Raw genomic sequence first — 27,720 nt, 5'->3', positions numbered from 1 at the left:
CTAAGAAATGTGCCCCAAGAAGCGTTAACCTTTGTTATTTTGATGCCATCCTGAAGGCGTGCACATCGTACTTTTCAGATAATGTGACATTTTTAAGAGAGTGTGTTCTCTGTCGTGGGCAAAGCTTTGGTACTGCTCATGTGAGACTGCTCATCCCGAAGGCTTGACATCTCCCCCCCGAGGAGCTCCGATTCTGCTGTAAAGGTTTCATATAAGTTAAAATCTTCATCAAATATCAACATGAGGGAGGTGACACAGGATACAACATATACAGTCCAGTTACCTCTTTGTATACTTAGAAAATTACTCCTTCAAGGTATGTGCAGAGAGCTAGTCTGTCCTGTTTAATATTCAGTAGTATAGGTTTGAGTCATCAGAACCTTGGCCAGACCTTAATATTTCAAAATTATTAACAACTACCTCTAGGGGCAAGTCCAGGTTACTGAGTTATGACAAATTTATTATCATGAAGGAAACTAAGTGTAGTCAGCCATCTTTAAAAATGCCCCAACCACTGCTTCTCAGTATAGAAAGACTAACACTACAGACGTTTATCATACACCAAAATCCCACCTCAGTCCCCTGAAATTCCCCTAGTTTCATTCATTAGAAGGGGATTTAAAAGAAAAAGACTTAAAGAGCACTTTACAGCAGCATTCAGCTTTCCTATGAAATACTCAGCATCTTAAATATTATGTACATGTCTTTTTTCCTCTTAGTTAGCTAGACACTGGCTTCATAGTTGTGGAACTTGTAAAGATGAAGGAAAAATAACCCATTCAGAACTATTCTAGAAATTGTCTTTTGGCAGAATAGCAGGTATCCAAGTTAAAAATAGGAGGGTCATTTTGTTGCTGTGGGGTCCCCCCCCCCAAAAGGTAAATTGTTTTTTGTTCCCCTTCTACGTAAACCTCAGTCACCACTCCTGAGTGGAGATGGGCAGAGGCTCTGGCCCCTGCTCCTCCGGCTTCTCGGCAGCCGCCTTCTTATTGCTGCAGCAAGGCTTGAATAGGTGTGTGTCAATGAGGACTTCCCCAAAGCGGCCTTTATAGATAATCCCGCAACATATTTTCTGTCTAAATGAAAAAATGGAGAGAACAAAATACATTAGTAAGGCAGAAAAATAGGAATAGAAAAAGAAAAAGAAATCTAGTCAACGTAACAGCTAGTACAACTTGATCCAAAGGTCTACTTCCAGTCTCCTCACATTGCAAATGAAATGTTCCTAGGAGAAACCCCGGCCGGCTGGCCAGGTTAAGGGAACTAGCCAGGTCTCTTAAATCCCAGACTGAAATCTTATCAAACTCTAAGGGAAAAGAAGGCATTCTGAGAGACAGCAGTCAGTTTCAGAAGCCGCTGCCAAAGTTGTAAACTGTTTCCTCCAAACATCACTAGCTCTTGAAGAAAAGCAAACACGATAAACAGGCTGATACAGCTGGTAGTTTTATTATGATCACTTGGTGGACATAAAATATGTAACACAAAGGCACACAAACATGACAACACAAAACACCCGTAAGCCACATACTCTAAGGAAAAAAAAAAAGATCACTTCCTGTCAAGTCCCCCTGTGTGCCTGTCTCCACCCCACCCTACCCCATCTCAGTCTTTCCTCCTCAGTTTCAGGGTTAGCACTCTTTTCTTCTTTTTGTACTTCATGGTTTTACCACGTTTGCATCTCTAAACCTATTGCTTAGTTCTCTCATATGTAAAATCAGATATACAGGGTGAGGCAGGAGGAAAATAATAATTAATAAATAATAACAAGAGTAAACTGTTATGCATACTCACAACCGGAAACCTACTTTTTCTCACCCTATCAGATCAGATTTTGTGCACAGTATTTATGGAATATAGAAATATGAAATCACACTGTATGCTGTCATTTTTTGCTCAGTATTAACTAGGATTCATACATGTTGTTAGATAAAGCTTTATTTCATTTTAACTTATGTACAGTATTCCACCATGTGAATATGCCACAACTTGTCCATTCTCTGTTGATGGGGCAATTTGGGGGTCTTACAAATATGCTGTGCGTGTCAATGCACATATCTAAAGGTTTTTTCTAGGTTATGTTGTTGGGATACAGGAATGGGAACATGTTCGACTAAACCCGAAAATGCCAAATATTTATCAATGTGAACGCCCTTCTATTCCTATTATGCTATAGGTTTTCTTTTAAACCTTGAAGGAATGTCCAAATTTACCAAACATCTTCAACATACCACGAAGATGACAGGCATGTTTTCTCCTCATTTAGAAACTGTTGGTGTGGCAGCAATGTTTAAACCAATCTTATATCCCTTTAGAAAGGAGTGCGAAACCTAAGACTGAGGAGGGAAGACTTTAACCACTGACTCAATTGCTTTATTATGAGACTAGTCAGGTTTTCTATTTTTTTGAGACAGTTTTAGTAAACTGTCTTTTTCTATTAATCTATGCACTTTACATAAATGTTCAAATTTATTGGCATGAAGTTGTTTATAATATCCTATTGTCTTTTAAATTTCTGTTTCAGCTATATAGCTAAACTCTCCCTTTTCCCACCTAAACTGTTAGTGTGTACCACCTGTTATTCTTGGTCTGCTGTATCTCTAGTAAATTTTCTGGTCAGGTTTTTTTTTTTTTTTTTTTTAAGAACCAATACTTAGCTTTACTGATCCTATCCACTGCATATTGGTTTTCTACTCTATTTATTTCTATTTGTTATCTTTAGGATTTCCTTGCTTTTATTTTTCCTTACACTGGGCTTCATTAACTTTTAAATTGGGTATATATCACTTCATTTACTTTTAGTCTTTCATTTATAAGCATTAGGATAATCACTTTTCCTCTTTCTACCTCAATAACATCGTACCACTTGTTTTGATTTGTATTTTTCAGTTATTTCTTTAGTTATGAAGATTTTCTAATTTATATTATACTTTCTTCTTGGAACAATGGTTTTTTAAAATTTCAACTCTATGTAGGTTTTCTATTATTCTATTTTGCAATTATTAAAGTATCTGCCCTCCCCTTCTGCTCTGGGGGTTTTGTACTTATTTTTATCAATTCTTTTAGTGGTTACATAATTAAACAAATTCTAAAGTTATTCAATGTGTTATTCTGAACAGTGCAAAGCACATTTATATACTTTAATTTCTATCACTTCTGTAACCTTAGCTTATATACTTTTGCTGTCATGTAATTCCTTTTTTTTTTTAAATCCCACTGCTATTATTATTTTAAGCAATTGGTGTTTGTTTAAATTTACCTAAATATTTACTACTTTTACTTCTCAGAATCTCAATCTGGGATCTCTTTTTTCTGCTTGCTCTGCTGCAGAATGTTATTATTGAGGGTCAACATGGCAGCCACTCTCAATTTTTTTTCTAGTCAAAAAGTCTTATGTCAAGGCCCTGGCTGGGTGGGCTCAGCTGGTTAGAGCATTGTCCCAATATGGCAAGGTTGTGAGTTCGATCCCTGGTCAGGACACATACACGCAAGAATCAACCAATAAATGCATAAATAAGTGGAACAACAAATTGATGTTTCTCTCGCCACCCCCTTCTTCTCTTCGAAAATCAAAAATAAAAATAAATGTCTTAGGTCCTTATTCACAAAAGATATTTTTGGGGGGTAGGTGGGGCAGGAGAGAGCAACAGGTGAAAGAACTGGGACAACTGTAATTGAACAATAAAAAAAAGAAAAAAAGAAATTTTTGATACATAAATATAATGCTAGGGTGAGAGTTATTATATTATCTCTTGGCCCACTGAAGAAAATAATCTATTGTTTTCTGGCTTCCTTTATTCATGCAAAGAACTCAGCTTTGTGTTTGTTGTTCCTTTGAAAATAATGTCTTTATATTTGCTCACATTTTAAAGGTCTATTTTGCCTTCCATGTTCTATAGTTTCACTATGATATGTCTATAAGTAAATTTTCTTTTCTCATAAGACAATTGTTTATTTGCTTTTGTTAGTCTTCCTGAATTAGAAAATTCTTAACCACTTTCTCTTTGAATATTCTTCTCTTTTCTAATCTATTCTCTTTTTGATTTAGAGGGTCCCACATAGTATTATTTAGTATTGACTTCTGTTTATTCCTTATTGACTTGCCCACTTAGCAATGTCATTTTTAATGAATTGAAAATGTATTTCTAGCCATTATACTTTTTTCAGGGAGTTGGTCGGAATGAATACCTAAGTCTACTCAATTATAGGAAATTTAGGTTCCCTAACAAGACGTTTATTTTACATTATTTTAAATAGGAAACACACAAACCCCAACCCTCAGCTCGATTCTTGCTTAGTCCACCTCTAACCACGTGTGTGCTAACAGCCATCTTGCCAAATGCCCTTTAATTGCTGAAGAAGTGGGAAACTGTTGCCTGTAATTAAGAAGGTCGGTTGGTTAGAAATGTTTTTTCTATTGCTTTTACCTCTTCCAGTACGTGAGATCTAAAAAGGAGAAAACAGGCGTTCTGTTAGAGCCCGAAGCCATCTCTGTGTCGGAGCCGTCATCTGACTGGTTACTATAACAAGGAGACTGAGCGGGGGAGGCACTTGAGGTGGTACTGTGAGCATCGGAATCTGCAGAGATAAGAGGAAAAATATATAATTTCACTATATGCAACTGCAACTAAGCCTCGGCATAAAATACTGTGAATGAATTAGCAAAAAAACAAGAATTTATTTTCTATTCACTACTGATACTTGAAGATATTTGTAGTAGTGTTTCTAAAAGAAAATGAGGACGTAAGCTTCCAAGAAGATAAAAGCAGACATATTTCCCCCTATTCCTTCTATTTTAATAAGTACCTCTAAAAGCCCTGAATATTACATATAAAACAAACCTAAGACTCTGGAAGTCAGCAACAGTTAGAAAGCTGGAGACCAAGGAATTCATGGTAGTGAGTTCCCTAGTTTTTATGAGCTTTCTTTATACCTCATGAATAGCCACTCCAGAAATACCTATGGATACAGACACTACAAGAAAAGAAACAAACCAAGCCAAAACAAAAGCCTGCTCTCTCTAGCCAAAGGACCAGGAAAGAGGCAGCCTAGCAAGGCAGGAAACTTTTATTAGACAACCACCACTCTACTCTGGCACACCACAGAAAAAACAGACCCCAGCCCCAACCACCTCAGCAAAGGCCAAGTGGGGGGCCTAGGTTTCCATCCTCATGAGAGTGTTATGAAGCCCCCAACACCTCCACCAGAGTGGTGTCAGGAGAACCCTATTGAAGAGCCAGGACTTCCACTATGGCCCTCCCAGGAATAAAGTCACCCCACCATGGGGGAGCCTTAACTCCCACACCACCTAGCAGCAATGCAGAGCTCCTCCCAACTCAGATGTCAAAAGTGGTGGAGAACTTGACAAACCACCACCTGGCAGGAACAAGGTGGTGCCTCCCCCCACCCCACATCTTATGCTGGAGGTGTGTCCAAAAAAACCAGTTAAAACAGAAGGATCTAGATAAGATCCAGTCTCAAAACATAATTTTTAAATGTACAGGTTTCAATCAAAACATCATATCATATGGGCAAAGGACCTGAACAGACACTTCTCCAAGGAAGACATACAGAGGGCCCAGAGACATATGAAAAGATGCTCAGCATCACTAGCCATCAGAGATGCAAATTAAAACCACAAGGAGGTACCATCTCACACAGGTCAGAGTGGCCAACATAAACAAATCAACAAATAAATGTTGGAGAGGATGCAGAGAAAAGGGAACCCTAGTATATTGTTGGTGGGAATGCAGACTGGTGAGGCCACTGTGGAAAACAGTATGGAATTCCCTCAGAAAACTAGAGATGGAACTACCTTTTGAACCAGCAATTCCACTGCCAGGATTATACCCTAAGACCCCTGAAACACCAATCCAAAAGAACCTGTGCACCCCAATGTTCATAGCAGCACAATTTACAATAGCCAAGTGCTGGAAGCAACCTAAGTGCCCATCAGCAAATGAGTGGATCAAAAAACTATGGTACATTTACACAATGGAATTCTACGCAGCAGAGAGAAAGAAGGAGCTTCTACCCTTTGCAACAGCATGGGTGGAACTGGAGAGAATTATGCTAAGTGAAATAAGCCAGGCAGTGAGGGACAAATACCATATGATCTCACCTTTAAATGGAACATAATCTTTAACAGAAGAAAAAAAAAGCAAACAAAATATAGCCAGAGACACTGAAGTTAAGAACAATCTAACAATAGCCACAGGGGAGAAGAGTTTTTAGGAACTACTATAAAGGACACATAGACAAAACCAAGGGAGAGGGTGGAAGCAGGGGAGGGAGGTGGGTTTGGCTGGGGCAGGGGAGAAAATGCAGACAACTATAATTGAACAATAAAATAATTTTTTAAAAAATAAAATGTCCTTTGTGTACCCTTAGAGGGATGGCTGGGAAAATAGATTGTTCCAGGTTGAAAAACTGGAAATGACACAGACAACTGTTGTCTTTAAAGAAGATATAATGCCTTCTAATTTCCTATCTGTAATGCTGAGATGAAAAAAATCATATATCTCAAAGCATCCTTTCAAAAATTAAATGCAGTATGAGATGATTAAAGAACTACCATCTTATTTTCAAACACGGTGTTTTTAAAATTAAAAAAATAAAAATAGGCTCAACTGCAATATTATTCCAGGTTTACTTGATAGGTATTTATTAAAAACAAAAACAAAAACAAAAACAAAACAAAACACACATTGTATCATATCCAATACCTGGAAGATCTCAAACTGAATGAAAAAGTAAGTAGATATTAACACCAAATGACAGAGATGACAAAATTATCTGATGAAAACTTTAAAGTGGCTCTGACAAAGATGCTTCAACAAGCCATTAGGAACACACTTGAAATAAATGAAAACACAGTCTCAGTTAAAAGAAATAGAAGAAGGAGAAGGAGGAGGAGGAGAAGCAGCAGTAGCTAGCAGCAGCAGCAGCAGCAGCAGCAGCTATAAAGAAAAACCAAGTGGAACTGAAAATTGAACTGAAAATATACAATACATGAAATAAAAAAACTCGGTGGATATGCTCAACAGCAGAACGGGGAGGACAGAGGAAGCAATCAGTGAACTGGAAGAACAAACAACAAAACTTACCCAACCTGAACAACACAGAAAAAACAAATGAATAGAGCCCTAGAGACCTGTGGGACTCAAACCAAAGACCTACATTCACGTCCGTGGTCTGGGAGGAAAAGACAAAGAGGGCGGAGGTGAAAAAGCACTCAAAGAAATATAATGACTGAAAACTTGCCAAATTTGGCAACAGACATACACCTATAGATTCAACAAGCTGAGCACACCCCTAACAGGATATACACAAAAAAATCAAAGCCAAGACACCTAACTGACCTTCTGAAAACGAAAGACAAAGAAAAATGACATATTACAACAGATCCCAATTTAATAACGAATCAAGGCAATTAATCAGATATAAGTGAAATGTGATTTAGTGTTCTTGCCCTCAGAAATCTTCATATAAATTCCCAAGGCAGAAAGCAAATCTTTTGGGTGACAGTCGCTGTGCTGTAAGGCATTCTGCTGCTGCTATTCCACAGCAAGAGCCACACCACACAGTCAGGTGCTGAGCCAACCACAGGCCTTACCTTTAGCTAAAGAGACTACCGCCCTCCCACAACTGGGGAGAGCAATCCTGCAATTCAGAGAACTAATCGAATATTTAGTAAGTATCTACTAGACATCGAACCCTGTGTCATACCCTGCATGGAAAGAAACAGACTAAAGAAAACATTCTTGAACAGAGTTCACAAGTGTTTTATGTTAACAAAAGCTTGCATAAAATAGCATAAAGTTAGGTATCTAAAACAAAGAAAAGCACCATTAGTGTTTAATACATCCATTCATTTCTAATCTATGAATAGCTTAACTTCATAATAAAACAAAATCCTCAAGAATATCAGGCTGTAAATTAAGCAGTCTACTGAAATGCTCTCAAATAATTAACAGCAGCACTTAGCTCTACGCTGCTGAAGCAAACTCACTATCCCAGAAAGAACAATATCTATGAATCACTTGAGATGGCAGTTGTTTGACCAATTTCTACCTATAAAAAATGGTAATTTCATAAGGTTTAATCTGGCATCTGAGATACTAGGATACAACTTAATTATATACAAACACAGTAAGAAAATCTCTCTTCTAGAACATAGGTCTGGAAATTCTTCAAAGAACTGCAATTTTAAAATTCAAAAACCAGGACTTGGAAAGGCACAAAGGAATAATTAAGACAGCACAGCACGGAGTAGGTAGGTACAGTGAACAAAACAGTGGACGTAGAACACACTATGCACACAAAGGCAACTCAGCCCCAAATATTCTTCTAAAATAGGACCGCCAGACCCTGGCTGGGTGGCTCAGTTGGTTACAGCGTCATCCCGATACACCAAAATTCCAGGTTCAGTCCTGGGTCAGGGCACCTATAAGAATCAACCAATGAATGCATAAATAAGTGTAACAGCAAATCGATCTCTCTCAAAAAATCAGTAAATAAAAAATAAAATAAAGGAAGACCTACGAAGACTTGCTAGGAATTTTCAGCTTTATTCTATAGCAACCAGAAATCATTGCAGATTTTAGGAAGAAGGATAAGAAAAAAATAGCTAACATTTATATAGGAATTTGTTTCATCTTGTTTAAAAAAAACAACAACAACCTTCTACTTGATTATCCCCATTTCTCTGATTAGGAAATTATTGCTAAATCAATGTTAGGTGACACCAGGGTCACAAATTTGTGTCAAAAGCTGTAACTCAAACCCAGATTTTCAAGCTCTACATCCAATCCTTTGGAAAGAATGTCTCAGGAAGAGGAATGCAGGTCAGGTACAGGCAGGAAGCACGGAAGCAAATATATAACCAGAGGCAAGGAAACTACTTAGAGGGTGATGGATAAAAATTCAAGTATCTCAAAACTGTTTGGTAAATTGCACACAGGTGCTAGCAATTCACAATGCACCTGGGAAAACCCTGTTTAAATCTTAACCTCCAAAAACACACACACGTTACCTTTTCAAAGGGACTTATTTTTCAGCCTCCAACCCCTCCACAACACAGCTTTATCATAAAAATCTAAAATTACACTGGACATATTCCCTAAGGAAAATGTTAGTCACTTATGACTGTCCCTGTAATTAAAGGGAGGAGCTAAGAATATATGTATGAATAATCAATTCCTCTAACCTTCGAGTGGTATAAGAAAATTACTATTTCCCAAATGTTTATTAAATCATCTAGTGAGAATGGAGAGTAAAGTAGTCTTTCTTTTTTTCCCTTAGAAATAGATGGTAAATAAAGGAACACATATCATTAAAACACACATATTTGATGTTACCAAAATATTTTACTATAAAAGTATTACAGTATTTTAGTCAAAGATTAAGTACAGGGTGGGGCAAAAGTAGGTTTACAGTTGTTCATATGGAAAACAATAATCAATGAATAATAGTACAAGAAGAACAAACTATTTCACGCACTCATACCTATATACCTACTTCTTCCCCACCCTGCACATCAGCAGAATAACTTTGGGCTGATAACACCCACTTACTCGAGAGCACAAAGTTAGTAGCAGATCTGGAAACACTCTGGCGTTCTGAGATAGTGGTTATACTGCAGCAGACAACAGGATGGTATAGAAGGAGCGCAAGGCTTGCAAGTGAGACAAACCGGAGGTCAAATTCGTCTCTACCACTGACTAAGTGACCTGGGTCAAGGTTAAATCACCACTCTGTACTCGCAAGGCTAATCTCTTAAAACAGAAACCATTGAGATAATTATGTAGGTCCAGTGCTGGGTAAATATACCACAGTGCGGCCAGGATGATAGTTATCCTTCCTTCCTCAGTCTACCTGATCGGTAAATTTAACTGTCTTTCTCCACTGCTCCAAAACAAGCGCTGATTACTATTGTGTCTAACAGATTGATATTTTGTCTAACAGGGTCCTACAGATTTTTTTTAATCCTGAAAACTACAGTACAGGTCATAACCCATAGCTACAATTCTGGAAAAGCTCTGACAACAGAAAGTTTGTTCCTAGCCCATGTGGCCACACTATCTGGCTTGATCTGAACTATAATTAGGGAGCCAAACCAGACTAGCCCATTTACAGTTTATTCCACTTATATGAACACTACGTGAATATTTATTCCACCTATGTGAGTACATTTTTACTGCAGAAATACTAATGTGTTTGATTAAACAGCACTCCCTCAGACTTCCCCATCTTGGGGGGCCGGGGAGGATACAAATGCTACGTAATAACATTGTATGTACTGCATTTCCTTTTCAAAATCTTAAATTTAAATTCTCAAATACAGAAATACCACTACTGTTGCCCTACCCACAACGACTTCCTATAAGTAAGTTTATGAACCAGGTACTAATTTGTCATTCCTTTGCCATTCCATCATTCCACACAACACACACTGCCCCCTAAACTTCAAAGTCTGACACTGGCTTTACTGCAATACGTGAGTTGTGATTTCTAAAGTTACTATCCTGGGCTTTGGTCTCAGATTGTCCACTAATTATTTATGTACCTTTCTGCACATCTCCAGGCCTCAGTATCCTTATGCATAAAATATCAAGTAAACAAGATAGAAAAATGTATCTTCTAGAAAATTAAGATGTCGATAAAGAGATCAAAGTGGTCTCGGCACAATTTGAAGCAGCTTGCTCGTGAAAGAACTTTTATGATGTCAAAATCAAGGACAATGTTCCCCAATTTCATAGAAATGGTATCTCTGCCGAGTCAATGATCCCTCCCTTCCAACACTTTTTTGCCCCCAACACTCTTTTGTAATAAAAGAAAAAGTGATCCATGAATAGCGTATGCCACCCCCAGGCAAAAACGAAAACAAAACAACTATTTGTAAGTATTCAGGTTTCAGTATCAAACTTACTGTGACGTTTAAATTCCTTCTGCAGTTTGCTGATCTGGTTGCTTTTTATCCTGTTTCCAGATAGAGTTTTCACTTTCTTTGGTTTCAACGTAGTCTTCAGGCTGGGTCCTGCCCTTGCATCCACCACCTGGAAGAAAACACTGAATATTTAATACCATTTAAAAAGTGACACCTCTGTATTTCTTTGGTTCATAGAAATGCCTATTTGAAGTAGCCCAATTTGAGAGCCAGTTTCTATGAGAGTATTTAAAAGGCCACGTGTACTGTTTGTGAGCATTATGTGAATTAATACATAGTGTATCTCTGAGCACTACGCTGCACACCTGAAACCACCACAAAATACTACTGAATGAAAACTAGCTGAAAAATAAAATAAAAAATAAAGTATATCAAGGAAAAATAAATAAAAGTAATTTATATAGGGGTGTTTTATTTTTGTTTTCTGTGGGGTTTGTTTGTTTGTTTGTTTGAAGTAGGTAATAGCAGGAGTCTGCTGGACAAAAACTTTTAATAGATTTATATACGGTGAGAATGACCCAAGCAGGTTAAGGAAAATCAAATCTAACTAACACTTCTACAGAATGTTTTGCAGTTACTTTACAAAAAGCTTCCACACACTTTTGATTTTACCTTCACCATAAAGCAGGTAAGGGGGCTATTTTTGTTAGCTCAATTTTAGGGTAAAGGAAAACAAGAGAAATTAAATTACTTACTTTGCCTTATTTCACTAAGCTAGTGAAATGGACAAGGGTGAGTGGGGAGGAGGGCAAGACGCAGATCAAGGTGCGCAGACCTGTGCTTTACGCTCCGTTCACTACACACCCCTGTTCACTATACACCCAGCTGCAGGATGGCAACGGCATGCTCTCCCCCAGTCCGCCTGCGCATTGGTTCAGCCCCGCACGGTCCCATTTCTCCTGCATTAATTCATAATCACTAGTTGCAGATTTCTATCCTGACATAGAAAGGTTGCCATTTCCTTCAAAATCACAATTTGTATCTTCTCCAGATAAGGTATAAAAAACTCATTATTTATTTAATAACAGACCCAGAGAAACATAGGTATCATAATAATGTAAATCCCCAAAGGATAGTATAAAGTACGAGAAAAAAGGTAAAGAATAAATGACTGCCAGCTTAAAAAGAAATATATTATATAAATGTCAAAATCCTCTAAAAGCTAGCAAACGGAAGAATTAAATAAGACTTAGTGTTGTTCTGGTAATCAAAAATATTTTATGAAGAATTCTAGTGACATTACAAAGTGAAAGGCAAGAACACATTTATATACCAGTTTGATCCCAACTAAAATTAAACAGAGAATAACGGTACCTTTCATCTAATTGAATCATTACTATGTTACACTTTGTCTCATTCAGTTTTAACACCTCCAAGACAGCGATTATCTTCATGCTCTATAAATAAATGTAACTTGCCCAAAGTAGGTGATAAAGGCAGGATTCAAATCCAGTTCTGATTCAGAAACCTACATGTTGATTAGCACCAACATGTGTTAGGGTAAATGTCATCTGAGAAAAGGATCCACGTCTGATTAACTTTAGGAATTTCTGGGTTAGACCTAAAAATGTGTGAAACGTATGTTGTGAATGTCTGAAATGGGGATGTTGAATACAGCCTTAGGGGAACGCCATACCAAGTTATTTTTTTCCAAACAGGACAAAATGTAAAGTGGTTATATCTGAGCAGCCACTGTTTTCCTTTATGCTCTTCATCCTTTTCCATCCTAGGGACATATGACTTCCTGAACTGGGGAGGAAACTACTGTTACTATAAATAGAGCAGAGGTATAATTGAGAGAGATGACAGATGCACTAACATGATTCCAGTTTTTTTTTGACCCCGCTGGCAACTTCTTCCATCTTTTCACAAGCAGGACACAGGCATTACAGATGTCTCCCGAACGGGTCTCATGCAACCTAGAACGAAAACAATCAAGCCTTTATTGGTCTCCTTTACATTAAAGAATTCCGGCAAGTACACTCCTTTTAGAAAAAAACTATATCCATTTATGGTTTATAGACGCTATTTCTAATCATTCTGGATGAGGCAGTTCCATTGTTTCTTAAGTATATTTCAGAAATATAATAAACTTCTAGATCCAATGAAACCAAAATTTTATAGACTGCAATTGGTCATTTTAAAATAATGTTTCTAAAATTTAACAAATAGTAAACTTTAGACCTAGAGATCTTGTCACCATGGTTTTAAACAATACTAAGCAATTAATCTTTCTTGAATTTCACAAAGTGCCACCCTTAAAAATAGTGTGCAGTGGTATTCTATTTTCACAACAAACGAAACCAGAGGCACTATAATTTTTAAAAAGTGATTTTATCTGTCTAAGGGGGGGGGGGGACCTATAAGACTAGCCACCAAGCTGTTTTTAAATTATATCTGAGAAACTTTCATTTACTAGATTTGTCCTATACTAAATACATCAGAAAAATACTAATAATATTTATGTACACAATTAGAAATGAAGGCATTAAGAGGAAAACATCATTTATAAATACAAAGTCCAGGATTAGCAATAAGTAATCAATAAATATTTTGATAAGAAAAACAAAGTGGTAAAATTAATTTCTAACATGAGAACTAGTTCAACATTAAGTGTTTTATTTTACCCAAGGGTTTGTTGGAAAGTAAATTCTACTTCATTTGGCAAAGGAATGTTGTCAAAAGATAATGAAGAACAAAATTATAAAATAAATGCTAACATACCCTGACAGGTTTCAGGGCAAAACACTGTCTTATTATTATCCTCAGCAGGTTGGGTTAAAATATATTCCTATAATTTAGAAAAACATAGAAAAAAAAACTACTACAGGATAACTATTGTAAGAGAGAATAAGGGTAACTTTTTAAAAAAATCTCTTTATACGTACTGAAGTTAACAGTAAAAGGGTTTGTTTGGCTATAACTTCAAAGGGTTTCACAATTAATTTGGTAGTTTCTTATCTGAAAAAAGATAGGATGTCAGTATCTTTGATTAGCTTTAAGAGCAAGAGCCTTAAAAGAACCTATATTAGAATGTAAGTGATATTTTAAATATTATCACATTGCTCCAACTGCCTTATATGGAAATATTTCCCTATGATGTGATCTTTTTCACTCCACAAATGGTACAAACACCAGATGCTCTTACCCGAAACAGCTCTGGAAGTCCTTTTCGTAGCGCTTACTGTCCGTGAATCGGGAACTGGAGGACTTAGCTCTGCAAATACAGCAGCCTTCTATACTTCGGTACATCTTTGGCTTGTGAAAACCAAACATCTTTTCTTCTGGGCAGTAGTCTGTAAAGCCAAGGGAATTGACACAGCTTTGTTGAGGGCTATTAACAAGAAACCATTGAGAGAGAGTGAGCTCTCTGCTACACCCCACCACCAGCAACGTGGCCAAGCCAGAGAGGGTGGCTCTGGGAGAAGACCCTCCAGGATCTTCCTCCATTCTTGGCACTAGCATAACAAGTGTACCAAACACACTGAATAGCTCAGTTATTTAACAAGGCCTCTACTATCTCCTTCTACCTTCCTGGCAAACACTCATTCTAAAAATAGGGGATGGGTGGCAATTTTTAAAAATTAAGTTTTAACTAGAAAATACAACAAACTCCACAATCCTATAAAATGATGGAATTACACACCATGAACGATGGGCCTTAAAATTGAAGCTAAGGTACCATCCTTTATTTTGTACCTTTGCATTCATGTGATTCCCCTGTGGGGAAGTTTTGAGCATTTACCATGATCACTACTTGATACAGGCATACAAGTAATGCATCCACCCACACTACTTTTGCCCTATGGGAAATGAGAGGGGATTTCTCTGTGATATATGGGAAGTTCTAAGCTGGCAAGTAGGCCCTGAATTGAAACTACTGAAAGGAGGATGTAAAATTCACGAAAATCCAGGGTTAGAATTTAAGCATTTTAATGTCATAAGCTCAGGTTGCCTGACTAATGGTCTGCCTCTCAGTTGTTACAGAGGTTTTGGGAGCTCTTTTATGAGACTCTGTGCCTGAGAACAGTAATAGTGGGAGGCAGATGTTCAAGAAATGCAGAGCGAGGTAAATTGTGATTCCGATGATCAGAAAATCTTATCAAGCAACGAAGAAAGAAACAGCTCTGGGGATAGATGCAGCACAACTGTAGCTAGCAGTAAACATGCACCTAGACTAACTTAAAATACACAAACCAAGGGCCAGCTTTACTAGGACATCTGGACGAAGAGAGGCGATGAAAGGCAGTGACTATAGAAACTAAACCCCATGGACGAGTCCAGAGGGTGTGGGTGTGTGGATGAGACAGATTACACATTATCACAAAAGCATCAGTAAGAGAAAAGTATTCATACAAATTAGATTTGTGCCTAGAGTTTTAGGACTTATGACCAGAGAACACCATCCCCTTTTCAAATTCTTTCAGAAATACCCTGAAATATATGCATAAAACAAAATCTTCAGTATTTGTCTTTGAATAATCTCCTGCCTGACCCCATTCCATTAACTCTGGTTTGTGTACCAGACCAAATACTTATGAAAGTGTTTCAGAAAAATAACCAAATATCCATACTTTTTGTTTGTGCATGTGTGTGAAATTGACAGGTTCTGAAATACAGAGGATATACAATTTGTTTTAAGTTATTTTATTAGCAATTAATTAGCTAAACACTGAAGCTTTCCTTCTAAACAGAGACTACTGGTCATCAAATGTTCTCATGGTTTTGTTGGTGAGGGATGCAGGCAAAGGAGGGAGACGGGATGGGGCGGAAGGCCAGGGAGGCATTTCAACAAGTCTAAATAGTTATTTCAATTTAAGAATTGTTACAACAAGAAAACAAAGTATTCTTAGTTAATTGTTCTTCTTAAATTAAACGCTTGGGAATTTGATATTTTTGAGAGAAAAAACAATGAAGGTGCTGCATCTATAGTACAACAAGGTACACAGTGAGGCCTGTAAAACCAGGTGAGTATTTTTCTTCAAACTAACAGCAAACCTTCGTGACAAATGAAAGGAAAATGGCCTCCTGCAGGAAACGGTTCTGTGTTGGCTACTCTGAAACAATGTCAAATGACACAGGATTATAGAAACTTTTAAAAAAGTGCTCAGAAAGTGTAAGTTACTGCTTTACTTTGTGTTTTATATTCCTGTTTTGAAGCAAAAATGTAATATACCTCTTATTAGTTCTCACACCAACCTGTGGGCTCTCCGGAGTCCCTTAACACCCTCCATTACCATCAAGAAGGTCAGAAGTCCACAATTCCTCTTACAGTTTGCCAGTTTCATCAATAGCCCCAGGAAACTTCAGCCTCCCTTCCCAGCAAGGACAAAGGAAGTACAGCAGAAAGGCCAGTTCATTCCATTAACACACAGACCAAATCCTATTACAAAAGACAGATTCCTATCGATACTCTCACAATCCCCACTCCTCCCACAAGTAAACACGCCATCAAAACTGCCCGGCATTCAGATCATCTCCAAGATATGAATTACCTTCACTGAGGCTGGATTGCACCAAGAAGCCATACATAGTCTGTGCCAGTGACCAGGCCTGCAAGCTGTTGTTAAGGAATGCAAGGGCTACCCAGCACTCTACACTGAGGACATACTGAGGCTTTCCTTTGCATCAGCTGCTACTGTGAATCAAGTGTTCATTTCCAATTTTTTTTTTGGGGGGGTGGGGATCTCTACAAAACTTACCCAACAGTTCCCCCTATAAGATTTTTCATTCTTCCGTTTGAAGAATATTTTTCTTAAGACATTGGGAAACAAAAAATGGCTTGATGTCTTCTGACTGATAATCCTTTTTGCAGCTCTGTGAGCTTGTGTCTGTCCTGACAAAATTCTTCTGCCCAAACATCTGAGAGGGATCCAAATCCTGGGATTCATCCCCTCCCAGGAAGTCCGGAACACAATAGTGTCACACACTTCTCCTAATCAGGTAGGTTTTTTTGTTATTTGTTTTAAAGCAACCTCGACACACTATTGCTTTAAAACAAATGACAGAAAACCCCTACCTGATCTCTGGAAGGAAACTGAGGACACAAAATGGCTGTGAAACCAACTTACTTTGTGTATTTAAAGAGAGAGACAAGAGAGTGAGCAAGAAGGTGGGTGTGGCACAACTTGATCACAAACTTGGTATTTCTGTTATTTCAACAAACCTCGTGGTTCTTTAAAATACTCCTTTCCCAGCCCTGCATTTGTGCAATATTAAATGATTTCTCCAGCACAATCTACTTTATTTGTTCAAATGACACTGTCCACTACTAAAGCACTCGTGACGTTTGCATCTGTCATCACATCACATCACTCAGCACCATCATGTTTTAATAGCAGGAAGCTGACACTGTCTGCTTCCTGAGTGATGAACAGTTACATGTGAGAACGGGCCCCATACAATCTCACCTTTACTTGTGAGCCTGGGGAAAGCAGAAGAAAATTAAGCTTTGAGACAAAGCCAAAAATAACGAAAGACTTAAAACACTGATTAAGAACTGCCATTTGTCTTCTGAACTTAAGATGGGGTGATGGTTGTAAAACTCTGTAAATACATTAACAGCCACTGAATTGTACTATTTTAGAGTAAATTTTATGGTATGTGAATTATTTCTCAATAAGCTTGTTTTTAAAAATAAAAATACAGGAGAGCAGGGACAGGTGAAGGAGGACAAAGGAGGAATGAACAGTGACGGAAAGAGACATGACTTGAGTGGTGAACACGGAATACAGTGTACAGATGGTGTGTTGTGGAATTGTGCACCTGAAATCTGTAAAATTTTGTAACTAAGTGTCACTCTAATAAGTTCAACAAAGAGAAAAAAGAAAAATAGACTGGGCTAGGAATTCTGTCTTTATTTATCTTTGTAACCTCAACATCTAGAATAGTGCCAGTCACTTAAGTAGATACACTCAGTAAACTTTTTTGAGAAGCTGTCATTTGCAGAGTACTTCATGTTTCACTGGCATTTCTTTGGCTACTGTCAGTCAAACAGCCACAAAAGTTTACAATTCTGTAATAGTTAAAGACCAATCAGCCACACTAAAATTACTGTTCTGTCTAATTTAGTTCAATCTTCCAAAATTAAAAAGATTAAAGTTAATAGGTAAGTCAGTAAAAATCGTAAGAGAAATTAACTGATTGTATAAAAAATGTATTATACAGACAACAAAAAGTGAATTTTTAAAATGTAGCAATTAATTTGAAATGTTTTCAATGATTTGTTAAGGCTTCTTCTACTTTAACACTGTAATTTCATATAAATCTAATGATCAACATAATGAAACAACGGGGAATGCAACCTTAGTGTCGGGACAAGGAAAAGGTGAGATAACCACTGTACATCAAAGATACAAGAGTCCATTTGAAACTAACCTGAGATTATGAAGCCAAAGATCAGGGTCAGTGTCATATTTTACATTTAATTCAACACACATACTGTCACTTTACTGAGTACAACATAGCATAAATGGGAAAGAAAAGGAATCTTCACAGCAATAGCTAATACTGAAGAGATAGTATTCAAGGAAAGTCTTATGATACATAATTCTAAGCTTTAAGATGATCTCTTGTGAATTTTCAGCCCTTTAAAAGACTGCAGTATATCTATGACATTTGCAGGGAACTAGCCAAGATATTTTGTCTCGTGCAATAAGCAAGTTGAATAATAGTTACTACAGTACAACTCCATAGCATATTTTTAGAATGAGTTCTCAAACTGGCATTTTGAAATAGATTTTTAAAAACTCGTAACTAGTGGTAGCCTCTGAGGGGTGCAAAAATGAAGGAAGATTACTTTCACTTTACTCCTGTACTGCTATTTTTTTTTTAATTCAAGGGCATCATGCCCCCAAACCTTAAGTTACCATCACACAACCTTGACGTAACTAAAGACGAATCTGAAAAAGCTTAAACAAAGTTTCTCAGAGACATACAGATGGAGATACACATTAGGAAATATATTCCACAGAAGAGAGTACAGAATACACTAGTAAGATCAGAATAGACATAGAGCAGAATGGGAAGGAAACTGCTGAGAAGAGACAAGCAAAAGTTTTGTAAAGTGGGAAGGAAACAGTAGTGAAAAAAAGACAAAAGGAACCAAGCAACCAAAAACAACTTTGAAATGAAGGAGATTCATTTCTTTAGAGCTGAACTTTAAAAGGATGATGGGAAAGGAAGAGAAATAAACATGAAAAAACACTCTGACCAAAAGCTATGAACAACCTTCAGTTGCTGTAATTGCCAATGCTACCGTCCACACCACTTCAGTCAATGGTATGGTACCTTTAATCACATATAAGAACAACATCCAGTAAATGCTAACAGTGTAACTAGAGCAACACTCTACACAAAGAATCAAATAGGACTAAGTGTTTTTGTGTTCTCTGGCTGCTAGGCCACGTGGTTGTGGTATTCCTCAACAATGAGACACGGTGGGTTCATCAGCACTTAAGGAAAGCCATGGAGCAATTAAACACTTTGTTACCTTTTACCAGCTTCTAGATACCAGTCCACATCCCAGCATCAAAGGTTCTGAATTTTTTAAATCACTTTTGAGGGACAAACTTAAGCTTGCCTGGGGGGAAATTGAGAAGGAGGTGGTAGACTCCACTTGTTTCCAATAGCTTCTCCAAACATATACTCGGTCTTTGAGAAATCCTCTGGTAGAGTATTTATAACTGTGGCTGCCTATGGAATTCACACTTTGCAGAAAAGCCCAGAATTCATCCTAACAGTTAGGAAATGTTAACTATTTTGAATCTGGTGAAAAGAACACTGTAACTACTTAAGCTGGAGTCTATTTCTGCTTTTGTCTTTATAACTGAATAGGAAGTCCCTTCTAATTTTATTTGCCCCTCTGTAATAGTAAGGTGAAGTCTCACTTCTACTTTCCAGGGATGCTGCGAAGCAAGAGTATGGAAATATCAGTTCTATGCATACCATTTATTTTCTTGAATTTGAAACTTACACATTATAAAAATATAAACGCTATCCCAGGATTTGTACAACAAATTCAACTGAAGGTAGAATCATGATTTCCAAAGGTTTTCTTTTAAGCCAAGGTCTATGGGAAAAGAGGAACTTAGCCTTTTCAGGAAGACTTAAGGTTATGAAACTGGACCATACTCCTTCCTGTGAAGATGTTCTCCCATTATTAAGATTGACAAACATGTAAAGAAAGGGGGTATGGTAGCATACACCTAGTCTAACCCCAACCTCAGGGAAGTTCCTTAAGCTCTCCAATCTTTCCATTCCATACCCTTCTGAATAGCATCTGTAAAGCACCAACACAAGGACTGGGGGTGCTGTCCTTTAAATGCCCTGAATTGATTACATAATCTTGTCTTTCAGGCATGCTCTTCCTGTGTCCACCCATGTTGGTTACCATCCAGACAGTTACGTTAAAAACCTGGAAGTCAACGGGACTCTCCCTTCTCATCCTGGGCAGGGCCCCCACCATATCCACTATGAAGGCCTTGGAGATTCTGCTTCTTCCTTCACTTCTCTGGTTTCATGTCCCTTCCATCCCTGCCTGTTTGTCCTTCACCATGATGCTTGAACTCATCAGGGTCTCATAACTGACTTCTCTGCATCCTTCAAACAGGTGGTATCTTCAAGTTCAAATATTAATCATCTCTTCCAAGGTACCAACACTGGCTTCAAGATAATATCTAAAATCCTTGGCAAGAAATTCAAAGCTTTGCAGGATCTGGTCCTGCCTTCCAGCTGCTCCCAACCTGGAATTCTGATATTCCGAGAGTGTCAAACCAACTTTAATAACTGCTAACACATCTCAGGCTGTTACTTCTGTCTGAGATGGTTTCTCCTCCATCCCCTTGACCAGGGAATTTCTTTGAGAATTACTTCTTTTTACAAAACCTTTCCCTTACTTTATTACAGCACCCAACATAGGATTTCACATATTTATTTAACTGTATAATCTCCTCTACTCAGTGGTAAACTGTTGCAGGGCAGGAACTAAGTCTTATGTTACAGCCAGTTGCTGACTGTATATAGTACACAGAAACAGGTGAAATTTGCTAATTACCCCTCGAGTGGCATAGCCAAGACAGATCTGAACAATATATTTAAGGACACGGAATAAGAAAATGTGTCCACAATAAACATGTATTTAAAAACTGATGTCTTGAATAGTCATTTTTTCTTCAACATTTAGTATACAGACTTTTTGTAGGAAAAAAATTTTTGGAGGCTTACAGATTTCTAGGAAATGTAAACCCAATCAATTATTTTACTTATAGAAGATGAAAATTAAACAATTCAATGCTTTCATAACAACTGGTAAAAAATATTTTTTGCTTATTTCAAACAGACATATGGGGAGGAAGGGGAAGATAGTGGGAGAAATGAATCTCAAAATTAGAGCTATTTAAAGTCAGCATACATTAGCATCAACCAAATTAAAATAACATTAAGCCAAGTCAAACTGAATACAAGCTAGCAATAAACTGTTTTAGTTCAATTGCAACTTTTGTCCTTGAATGTGTAACAGTAAATATGCCTGTGACTTCTGTGTTTCTGGTGCAAAGAAAAAAAAACAAAAGAACCCTCCCTAGAAAACAAACTCCCTTCTTTTGGACTAGACTACAGATTATTTCCATAATACAGAAAACCTTAGCTACAGTTTGAATTAGAGGAGAAACTACAGAACCAAAAGACAACAAAATGTTCTTAATTTATAGTCCCTAAAGCAAAACAAAGTGTGGGAAATCCAGGACACTCTTGTGGATAAGAGAAATCAGGAAGAACTAAAATGGCATTATCTAGATTCCCACAAGACTTTTTGTTGTAAAATGGTGGAATCAGAAGTGGCTAGGGAACCAAGAGCTGACTGCAGTGTCTTCCCAGAACCACTTACTAAAGGTGGGGGAGGGGCCAAAGACACTCATTCTTTCCACTCAAGGTTTACTGAGTCCAGCAAGGTAACTGACTGCACCCTCAGTCTTGTCTTCCGTAAAATTCTACTTCCCAAAGTTGTAACAGCAACAACAGCCAATAATCACCAAGCACATAACTTGCTTAATTATTTACAACCCTATGAACTAGGCATTACTGCTACTTTACACATGAGGTAACACCACGACAAAGTGACTTATTTAGGACAATTGGGGCTTTGGAATTTAGGCATTTTTAACCCGAGTCTTCTGAACAACTAACCTAGTACCTCAACAGACGTGTTCCCTTCCTTCTCAGCCAATTATATTCCTAGCTTCTCTTAAGGAAAAAAATGTATTTTTAAAGCAACCTACTAGGTGCATGACACAGTAAATTAATGTCCTCACAACAGCTTAAGAAGTTGGTTTAGATTTCAAAAAAGCTTAAGCTCTCCCCAGTGAAAAATTCATTCTACATTAAAAAAAAATCATTCTCAAATTGCTTTTCTGACATAAACTTACTGTCTGAGTTTAAGCCCCATGAGCCAGGTTTTCCCAGGGTCTGATTCCGACTCTAGGAAAAAAAATGACCATCCAGGTTCCAGACCTGCAGAATGAAGGGTACTGTACAACAGTCCTGAACGGGGTGTCTTTGTGGTCGGGCATCCTCCAGCAAAGCAAGAGATCACTGGTTCCATCCCCAGTCAGGGCACATGCTGGGTTGCCGGTCTCCTGTCTGACCATAGGTGAGGCAACCCACTGACGTTTCTCTCTCACATGATGTTTCTCTCCCTCCCTCCCTCTCTCTAAAAAGAAATAAATAAAATCCTAAAAAACAAAACAAAACAAAAACACCAAACTGTGCAGCAGCAGCCTTGAGCTTCTAGAACATACCACCAATTGAACTTTTCATCTCCAGTCTCCTGCAAAATTAATGCAAAGAGGGAAGGCAGCAGAGACTTCTCTCTGTGAATTTCCTACTCAACTCATTCACCTGGATACACCAAATCTCCGTTGAGCAGCTCATCTGATATTTAAAACACCTGCTGTTTACTAGTTTTACTATGGTCTATATACTGTATTTGAAATTTCAGGATATTGAAATTCTAGCCGGAGCCTGACTATAAAGTACTAAGAAAAAATACACATTGAATTTCACAGTGTATTTGCAAAGCACTTCGTATGAATTTTAAACACATGACTGAGAGAAATAACTGCCCAAAGGAAGCCATAAAGTTACTAAATACAAAGTTTTTCATTTTCTTGACGTGCCCTTCAGAAATGTACTGTTACTGATATTGTTTGCCTTTGCATATTTGTAGTTTAGTTAACCAAAACTTGGGAGAAATGTGTTTATTTAATAACAAAACAATGAAAAACAGAGAATGGATTTCAATTTTGTATGTGAGAGTGGCATGTTAGGATATTTTCCGGTAATGACCACCTTTAGATTCCAACCCTTAAACGTGACCTAAATGCAGAAATCAGTAAAGAAGCAACAAACATGGACTGCTTATCATATGTCTAGACTGCAGGCAAACCCCAAATACCAAAGAAGCATCCATGTGTCAAACCAGCATAATTTTTGAGCTATGCCTGGGGTCACATACCAAAAAAAAAAAAACAAAACCCAAAACAGTCAGCTTGAAAAGAAAACCTAAGAGGGGTAACGAGAAGGTCAACCCCAATTCACAGGAACTAGAAAGAAGCTAGCAGGGAGAGAACTGTAGCTAGCCATTACCCTGCAGTCATTCCCCCGAGCAGCTTCCTCCCCAGCCCCCACAGAAAATCTCCAAGGCCCAGCTCCTTGTTTGCATGCTTCTTCAAGGTCATCCTAAGATAACGCAGTGAACAGTCACCGAACACTGAGCCAAGCATACCTTTAGGGCCAAGAAATATCCCCCTTCCCCAAATCATTACATAAATATTTTAAATGCCATTAGGCTTTCTCCAACTTCACCAGAAACAAACTCCCATAATTTCATTTACATTGAGCAACTAATAAATAACCGTGTTCGGTTTTGCAGCATGAATTATTAAAAAGGCTTTGCAAGTCTGGCGAATTCCAGTTCAAAAACAGGTGCTTGTTGACAAGGTCAAATTCATTTTTCTTTAATTATTAAAAGAAAAAGGGGAGAAAAGTTTTCTTAACCTTCCTTAGGACAGGAGGCGTTGGGTGTGAAGGATCGCTGGGTACAACTGTCTTGCACAGGGTCCATGTTTGGCTAAACAGTAGTTCCTAATCTAGCAATAGAAGGTTAGAGGGGAAAAAATAAAAACAAAGAAACCTACGTGGGCCATAGTTACCAGAACAAACTCTGCACAGCCCTGCCACCCGGAGAACCCAGTCCCCCGCCCCCGCGACCAAAACAAACCGCGCCCCTCCCGGTTCCCCCTGCCACACGTAAACACACAAAGAACACAGGCGCACGCACAATTCGGACACAGCGCTCACTTCCCTTTGTGGGGCACCCGGGAACCCCGAAACTTCCCCCCGGTGCTTTTTTGCCTGTCGTCGGGGCTGGGTCCCCCGAACATGCGGCCCAAGGCTCAACTGCGGGGTGGGCGAGCTCGCCGTACTCTCCGGCTTCTCCGAAAGCAGCAAAATGCCTCCGCCGCCCTCCACGGCCATCGGGCCCCCCCCCCGCCACGGCCCTCGCGTGTCCCTCAAACTGCGCCTCCCCCGTGGGCATCCAGTGACCACCGAGAAGGAGGCATCAAGGCTGCAAACAGAAATGCGCCCGGTGGGTCTGTTGGTAAATAAAACTCGGGCCGGGAAGAAAGTTCCCGCGGAGAGCTGCGGGCTGCGGCGGGGGCCGCGCCGCGTCCCTCCTCCCTCACCTGCGCCGGAACAACGGGCCCCCGCGCCCGCCCCGCCCGGCGCCTCCCGCAGGCCGCGCCTCCCGCAAGCTGCGCTGCTGGGGCTTGTTCCTCCTCATGGCTTTGCCCTGACGTAATTCAAACATGGCAACAGTTCGACTTCAAAGGCGAATCCACAGACCTCCCAGACGCAGGCTCCGGGCCGCGGGCAGCCGGCGAGAACGCGGGGCCACGCTCGCCCGGCCCTCGGCCGCGGCCGCGCGCTGCGCTGGGGCTCGGGCGCCGGGACCCCGAGACGCTGCCTCCGTCGCCCGCCCGCCCGGAGCGCGGAAGCCCGCGGCGCCCCGCGCACCAGCAGGGCACCTCGCACAAGTAGCTCCGCCGAAGTTTCCCCGCGAGGGGCCGAGACACAAAAGCCCCTCCCGAAACTCGCCCGAACTTCGGGGGGCCGGGCCCGCACGCGCCTCCGCCCGCGGCCACCCCGAGCGCCGGCGGGGCCCGCGTGGGCACACGGAGCCCTTTGTTTTCCGTCCAGCCGGGCGCTGCCTACGCGCAGCATCAGGACGTCGGGCTGTTTCCCAGGGGCCAGGCACTGGACGATCCCCCCGGGGAGGCTCCAGACCCCGCGCCCCCGGCGTGCGGAGCCCGGCCCTCCCGTCCTCCCCTCGGCCGCAGGCCCATTTCGTGAAAGTTTTGCCCCGTCCTGAAGACAAACGCCCGGATTACCCGCCCCGCACCGGCCGAGAGTTGGCTACTTTCACTCTGCTTTTTAAACTGGCAAGACGCCATCATCGGCAAATCACATTGTCCTGCCGGGCGGCCGGACTCGACAGCGGCCGCATCTCACGGCGCACCCGGGGCCGGACTCAACGGCGCAAACCAGGTCGCAGCCCCAAGCACGTGGTCTGTCATGTTCGGCACAAAAAGCAGCGCCCTCCGGAGTTCTCCCATCCCTGGGGCGCAGACAACGCGGCTACCTCCATCCTCAGGTCAATGGGCTCCGCCTGGCCATCTTAAGCCACACTCGGCCGCCCGAGAAAGCCCCGGCCGTGGCGCCCGCGGCTACGCTACAGGTGAAGGGACTGCGAACTCAAGTTGGGACTCCGCAGCACGTCCGACCCCGGCGCGGCTTGGGCGCGGCCCGCAGGGGAAGAGGCGTCTGGGCGCCAGCGCTGCTTCCGAGCGGCCGCGTGTTGCTCTCATTGTCGCAGCCGCATCCCTCCGGAGTTGGGCAAACAACGCCGCGCCGCGTGCACTCGGCGGCCCCGGCACCGACCCAGAGGCCGATTTAAAACCCCTCACGCCCACCAGTTCGCAACTACACGGCAACTTAGTTTTGGAGCGAGTGTCGTTTCTAGTGCACCTTCCCCAAAACACGCGCGAGGGGCTGCAACGAACTAAGCCACGAGGTTCGACCTCGGCTCCCGACCACTCCCGGGCGCGCGCTCGCACGATGCACCGACCCGGGGCCCCTCCGCGATTGCCAGCGAGTCGTTTTCCTCTCGGGCCTTCCAGCCACCGGGCTCCTTTTCGCCCGAGAACGCTGCGGCTGACAAAAGTCATTGTCACCTTCAACGTGGATCCCCCAACTCCAGCGACTCCGCACTCATTGCCAGGCTCCACTCACTTTCTCCACCCCAAGACTTTCGCTTTGCCTAAAACCCCCTCCCCATTTAAAAAAGATACACTAAACGTGTGCATACAAAAGAATCTGGGGTCTTAAGATCACGAAAACAGCGCTCCCCGCAATGCCATCTCCGAGACAAAACTTCCAGTGTATGTGGGTGTGTGTGCACGGAAGGGCTGGGGGAGGTGGGTAAGGTGAAATGAGGGGGGGAAAAAAGCGACTCTGAAATCAAAGCTTAGTGAGACAGTTTTCCACCAGAGTAATGGTTAGTCACTCACCTTCCAAACACAGCCGTTCCACGCGCAATAATGTTCTCGAGGTGCGGAGTGAACGCCAGGCCAACCCCCCCCCTCCAATCGCTCCCTCCTCCTCAACTGCCTTGTCTAGAAAGATTGTCTCCTGCAGTTCTGCAGTTGCTACCGCTGGCCGGGAAGGTGTAGATTCCGCTTTTCCCTGTGCGCACGCGCGACTCCCGGTACAAAATTCTCCTGAATCGAACTCATTTGCATACGGGGGCGCGCGCGTCGAGGGCGGAGAGGAGAGAAGGCCCAGCAGCCGCGCGCGCTCCCGGGGCCTCTATTGTCCTTTTAAGGGGAGAAGCGCCGCGACGCGGGAAACGCGGCGGCCAGAGGGAAACAGGGGCGGGGACTGCTTACTACGGCTTACGTCACATAAACAAACGCCTCCTAGATGGAGGCTGCGGCGAAGGGGGCGTGGCAGGATGGGAAAGGCGGAAAGGTTAGCCATCGAGCGAGAAGACCAGGCTGCGTGACCTGCTTTCCATCCTAAAGTTCTTAGGGTGCAAAAATGTTTCGCGTTAAAAATTGTTTTCAAAGCTGTAGTTGCAATATTTTCGCACCTGTGCCCAGTTTCTGGCCCGTGGTGACAGAGGAGATGGTCTTGCAAGCACCCAGACTGAATTTACACGTCTCCTACGTTTACTAAATTGTCCTTGAACTTAGATTTTTAAAGCTTTTTTTTAATCCTCTGGAGTCAGCAGAGGCTTATTTTTCTAGCAGTTTTAATGAGTCGTTTAATAAAGTCCCATATGACATTCTATCCATTCACTAACTCCCGCCTGCCCTCCTCAAACGGTAACACAACCTATAAGAATCCAATTTTTTATCGCCACTTCGGCCCTAAGATTACAGCCTGTTCGAGTTGAAGCGTTGTTAATTTCCGTGGCACCAGTGTCACTTTCCTGAAAGACTGATCAGTGGAAAGCCAGTCATCTAGGGCTGTGCATACCTCCTCCAGATGCTTGTAAAGTGTGTTTCACTCATCCAGAAATAATACCGCTAACTGGTGGTCTTGGGAATCGAAAAAGCAGCCAGTGAAGTGAAGACTTTCCCTTATGGAATATATAAACAAAGCAGTTAACTATCTAAACGCTTCTTGCCCTGGGAGGGGAAAAAATGAAAAACTGT

At 40.7% G+C, this 27,720-nt stretch overlaps 1 protein-coding gene across 8 annotated transcripts; it reads right to left on the bottom strand.

Annotated features, from left to right (window-relative positions):
• Nucleotides 1–586: 586 nt before the first annotated feature.
• SINHCAF (SIN3-HDAC complex associated factor) lies at nucleotides 587–26,751 on the bottom strand. Of its 8 annotated transcripts, XM_045184223.3 has the most exons (7): nucleotides 24,356–24,470; nucleotides 23,999–24,090; nucleotides 14,094–14,241; nucleotides 12,765–12,864; nucleotides 10,928–11,054; nucleotides 4,425–4,575; nucleotides 587–1,076 (listed from the first exon to the last, which is right to left on the bottom strand). In XM_045184223.3, the coding sequence occupies exons 2-7, from the start codon at nucleotides 24,063–24,065 to the stop codon at nucleotides 917–919; spliced, it is 753 nt and encodes a 250-aa protein (XP_045040158.1). In that variant the 5' UTR covers nucleotides 24,066–24,090; nucleotides 24,356–24,470; the 3' UTR covers nucleotides 587–916. The 8 variants fall into 8 exon arrangements, with proteins under 8 accessions (XP_045040158.1, XP_024431443.1, XP_045040159.1 ...); XM_024575675.3 differs by lacking the exons at nucleotides 23,999–24,090; nucleotides 24,356–24,470 and adding an exon at nucleotides 26,572–26,751; XM_045184224.2 differs by lacking the exons at nucleotides 23,999–24,090; nucleotides 24,356–24,470 and adding an exon at nucleotides 25,644–25,799.
• Nucleotides 26,752–27,720: the final 969 nt, after the last annotated feature.

The sequence above is a fragment of the Desmodus rotundus genome, chromosome 3, assembly GCF_022682495.2.
Source record: "Desmodus rotundus isolate HL8 chromosome 3, HLdesRot8A.1, whole genome shotgun sequence".
Classification (NCBI taxonomy): domain Eukaryota; kingdom Metazoa; phylum Chordata; class Mammalia; order Chiroptera; family Phyllostomidae; genus Desmodus; species Desmodus rotundus.
The sequence above is the reverse complement of the archived record's forward strand: the minus strand, read 5'-3'. Positions and strand labels throughout refer to the sequence as shown.

What these genes read in the sequence shown, in the direction of transcription:
- SINHCAF (XM_045184220.2), bottom strand. Translation starts at nt 24,539, where the DNA reads ATGCCCACGGGGGAGGCGCAGTTTGAGGGACACGCGAGGGCCGTGGCG. An exon ending in GGACCCAGCCCCGACGACAG is followed by an intron (nt 14,242 to 24,355) that starts GCAAAAAAGCAC and finishes TTGGCTTTACAG; the next exon opens with ACTACTGCCCAGAAGAAAAG. An exon ending in CAAAAAAAAACTGGAATCAT is followed by an intron (nt 11,055 to 12,764) that starts GTTAGTGCATCT and finishes GTTTTCTTCCAG; the next exon opens with GTGGTGGATGCAAGGGCAGG.